Source organism: Nannobrachium achirus, assembly GCF_963921795.1.
Source record: "Nannobrachium achirus genome assembly, chromosome: 22".
NCBI lineage: Eukaryota > Metazoa > Chordata > Actinopteri > Myctophiformes > Myctophidae > Nannobrachium > Nannobrachium achirus.
The window spans coordinates 5,702,175-5,707,174 of record NC_137829.1 but is presented as its reverse complement, the minus strand read 5'-3'; the positions used below and the strand labels follow the sequence as shown (position 1 = coordinate 5,707,174).

General features: G+C 42.6%; 1 protein-coding gene across 1 annotated transcript in view; it reads right to left on the bottom strand.

Moving 5' to 3' along the window:
* The window catches only part of vwa8 (von Willebrand factor A domain containing 8), a 120,800-nt gene that overhangs the window by 19,520 nt on the left and 96,280 nt on the right, over positions 1-5,000 (bottom strand). The window contains exon 40 of the mRNA XM_080753653.1: positions 762-870. Coding sequence (XP_080609779.1) covers positions 762-870 — 109 coding nt within the window. The remainder of the gene's footprint in view (positions 1-761; positions 871-5,000) is intronic.

Below are 5,000 nucleotides of genomic sequence, written 5' to 3'. Positions count from 1 at the left end.
TGTCCCTGAACTTCACATGAAAACTGCTAGCGTAGCCGCTTAGTGCTTGGACATGATCCGGCACCGCTGATGTTGATTAGACCCGTGTGGCACTCATTATTCTCATTATTCGGGTAGAAAGCCATTTCAACCAATCAAATTGCTTCGTCGGAACTACCTGTTGTATAACAGTACCCGTATATAGAACGGGTACACATTATTGTGTATCATTATTTTATGCTTTAACTATTGAAAAATAGCAGATATACAAGCTCACAGCGCGGCACCGAGTGCCGCGCGGCGAGCTTGTAGATCTGCTATTTTTGAAAAATCGTGAAAATTAGAATTTTGACCCGATTCTATAAGTGTCTTCTGAATCCTTCAAAGGTTTTTTGAAAAACCTGTGTTTCTATGTCAGCAATCTGGCTATAGCCATCGTCAAAGAAAAGGTCCTTTTCACTTAACTGGAGCTCAGTTGGTCTGTTCTTGAGAGACTACTATGTCAGTGGTTCTCAAACCTTTTCATGTGAAGGACCCCCATCTCAAAATATTTAGTTCCAGGGACCCCCCAGAAGCAAAATTTGAGTTACAACTGTTCGATTTGAAAATACATATATTCAAAGATTTGCACACATTTTCACGACTTTTTCAAAAATAGCAGATCTACAAGCTCGCAGCGCGGCACTCGGTGCCGCGCTGTGAGCTTGTATATCTGCTTTTTTTCACTGGTTAAAGCATCTCAGATAGACAACACGTGTGTCTGTCAGTGGATGGAGGCTGACCTGTAAGCTGTCCAAGATGATGCGCAGAGACTGAACTTGTCTCCTCACTGCCTTGGAGAAGCGCTCATATGTGGCTGCATCATATGTACTCATATCAATCTCCTTCAACCTGAGAGACAGAGAGAGAGAGAGGAAGGCAGAGGCAGAAGGAATGTTAATGACACTCAAGCGACTTTGTATTGATACTTGTACTACAACAACTTTCTTTCCTTGACTTACTTTCTTAAATGTACTTTAGTGTGTGTGTGTGTGTGTGTGTGTGTGTGTGTGTGTGTGTGTGTGTGTGTGTGTGTGTGTGTGTGTGTGTGTGTGTGTGTGTGTGTGGGCTTGCAATACTATCTTTGTGGGGGCCCACAGGTGCCCACAAAGATAGTACAATCAAATTTTAGTGTCCCACATGGCAAGGGTTAAGTTTAGTGGTTAGGTAAAGGGTTAGGGTTAGGTAAAGGGTTAGGGTTAGGGTTAGGTTTAGGGTTAGGGGTTAGGTTTAGGGATAGAGGTTAGGGTAAGGCCACAGGACTTGCATAAAAATGAATGGAATGTCCCCACAAAGATAGTAGACTATGTGTAATGTCCCCACAAAGTAGCAAATGCAAACTTGTGTGTGTGTGTGTGTGTGTGTGTGTGTGTGTGTGTGTGTGTGTGTGTGTGTCTCTGTGTGTGTTTTCCCCTCCAGCCCAGGTGCGGTGTGCCCAAGGTGAGCTAATCGCACTGTGCAGGTAGTAGCAATCTCTGACCCCCCACATCCCACACACACACACACACACACACACACACACACACACACACACACACACACACACATCCCACACACACACACACACACACACACACACACACACACACACACACACACACACACACACACACACACACACACACACACACACACGTGCGTCAACACCTCTAATCTATGTACAAAGGGATGAAGCAAGGCCCCATGCATGCTACAAGTGAGGGTGGCTGTGTGTGTGTGTGTGTGTGTGTGTGTGTGTGTGTGTGTGTGTGTGTGTGTGTGTGTGTGTGTGTGTGTGTGTGTGTGCGCGCGTGTGTGTGTTATGGCGGGATTCTCTCCCAGGTGCTTCAAGGCTCAGGTGACAAGTAAAGCGTGACCAGAGCAGAGCTACAACTTAAAAAGCAGAGGGATTGGGGGTTGTTAGCATTATTACCTGTATGTATGTGTGTGTGTGTGTGTGTGCGTGCATGCGTGCGTGCGTGTGTGTTTATTACTATACTTGTGAGGACCACAAGTAGTAGAATATGTTTTATGGTTATAAAACGATTTTTGGAGATAGTTATACAATTAGAACAAAATATGAATCAGTCATATTTATCAGGTTGCACCGGAAGTACGTCCACACATATGTACTTGTATTTCAATAAATGTAAACATCCTTATTTGTACTGGCATATATACCTACAGGGTTTCCTGCAGGAAAAAGTCTTGACCAGGGGGGGATCTCATGAAAATTTTTGATAATTAATTAATTAATTCGAGTAATTAATTCACTTAATTTTTAATATTAATTCTTATTTTTGCCCTATAAAAAACACATGAATGTGCCCATGATGACGGAAAACACAACTACATGCTATCATCCACATTTATTCAACATTGAATAACTTATATTGCCGGTTCGCCACCAAAGGGTTAAAAAAATAGTGTGCACGCTGGTGTACGAATTCGTGCACAGATGATGCACTATGCATGTACACGCTTTTCACAGCTTTCAAACAAAAAAATTCGCTTGGAAATCCGTTCAGGCATTCAGGAGATACCAGCCCTTATGTTTTCTTCAAATGTAAACAAACATGGCTGCCATGTTTGAAAGATAGGGTTGGTATGGGGGTTAAACATGCAATTTCGCGATCGCGATCATGCCTAGTACATTGTTGGAGGTCCAAAAAGTTTTTTTGAAAAAAAAAAAATTTTTGAAAAAAAAAAAAAAAAAATTTTTTTTTTTTTTTCTTATACCCTTGGGGGGGCGGGGGGGTTTTCTGGCCAGGCGGGGCGCCTGGCCTGTAAAGTGCTGCAGGAAACCCTGACCTATATACCGTACATGAGAAAATGACCCAAATGGGTATATGCCATTGTCTGAGAGGACATTGGGCCCAACAGCACCACAGATACAGTATATAGAGATATATACAGTGGCCAAACACAGTAATGCATCATGCGTATAATGCCATATTCTGAGAAGGCATTGAGCCCTAATTGGCTAAGGGCCAGCCAATGAGGGAAAAGTAACGAGAAAATCAGGGGGCCCGGCCAATGAGGAAAAAGTAACGAGAAAATCACGAGTAAGTGACGAGAAATATGACCACGTGATCACTACTTGCACGTCAGGCTGTCTATGACCTAATAAAAAGATTCAGGTCGGGGTTAGGTTTAGGATTGGAAATTTAGAAGCTAGGTTTAGGGATTAGATGCCTGATTTAAACATAGTTGCGTCTCTGCCTATTTTTCGGCTTATGTTTATCTTCACTACTAATTGACAGGCCAGCTCCTGGTGTTGTTTAAGCATGTCATTGATAGACTCTCACACCACTGCTTCTACAGATTCCTCCTTTCACACATACATCGCTGCATTTCTCCCCTACATTCCTAGCTGCTTTCCCTGAACGTATTGTACTTGCACGATGTACAATTAAACAAAACAATAATTTAATGCTATGACGCGAATTACATCATAGTACGTCCATTATAAACCTTCTGGCCGAAACACAGACTTACAAATAGTTCCACGGTGCAGTGTACTTATGAGTGTAGTAGAACTACTGTGTCCCCTGGTGGCAGGGACAGTGTAGTGCAGACATTATGATCTTTCCCAGTACGGGACAGTAGATTATCTTTCCAAATTCCCAGTACTTTTCCACTGTCTCCAACACAACCAAAACAGCAGCACCTGATTTAAAACCTAAACCCTTATGTTGATCAAATATAGAGCAGTCCTGCCTGAGCGCCCGGAGGGCGCGAAGTCCTAGGAATGGAGCGGCCGCTGTGCGGCCGCGAATTTCTAGTGGTTAGAAATGGCCAAAAATTATAAAGATGGCATTCATAAAATCACTGTACTAAAATGTTGATGTCCTCACAAGTATAGTGATACATAAATGTGTGTGTGTGTGTGTGTGTGTGTGTGTGTGTGTGTGTGTGTGTGTGTGTGTGTGTGTGTGTGTGTGTGTGTGTGTGCGTGCGTGCGTGCGTGCGTGCGTGCGTGCGTCGTGCGTGCGTGCGTGCGTGCGTGCGTGCTAGCGAGGGTGCGTTTGTGGTTTCATGAGTGTAAATCAGATCAGAGTGAGTATGTGGCACATTGTGTAGACTGCATGTGCATCAGCCATGCAATCAGCCAAACCCTGTTCTATTACATATCACTGTTTCAAACACGCGTGCACACGCACGCACACACAAACGTGCACACACACGCGCGCAAACACAATCATATCTAGCATTATGATCACTATGCCGTCTGCAACAGGTGTGTGTATTCACCCACAATGCACTCTCACTGCTGGCGAAGCATGTAAAACAATAGATAATTGAACAATAGCAACTTCGATTATTTTAAGTACAAAAGGAACAGAAAAGGCCGGTAGAAAATGTGTATTGTGTACACTTGAGTGGGCTTTAAGTTAATTATTGTGTCAAATGTTCATTTGAACCACAGAAATCCTCTTGCTATAACCCTATTATGGACATGTCATAATAGGCAAACAATTGTCGACAAGAGTTGAACATGGACCAATGGAAAGACTCAGTGCCAAACTAAAAGAGAAGGAAGATGATTTTCTAAATATTTGGCAGCCGCTAATAAACTATTTGCCCAAAGATCTAGCTACACTGATTTATAATGGAAGTGATGACCTGGTTTGGAAAGCCCCAGCTGTACTCCTTCAATTTACCTTTTAATTTGCCCCTTGTGTGGAGATGATACCACTCTGAATAACTGACTGTGTATGGATAAGTATGGATAACTGTATGAATATAGTATTGTGCTGTTTGCCCGCCCGTAATTTTGTTTTGTTTGTATTTTTCCTTTTGTTCTCGTTTTCGTTTGATGTCTTTATTTTTTTTTATTGCAGTTTGTATATTATATATTAATACTTTTCTGTTACCCATTTTTGTGTAAACTCAATAAAAATTTGATTATAAAAAAAAAAAAAAAAAAAGAGTTGAACATGGACCGCTAGCCCGCTGGCCTAGCGGTCCGGGCGCGGGTTCGAATCACGATCCTGACGGCC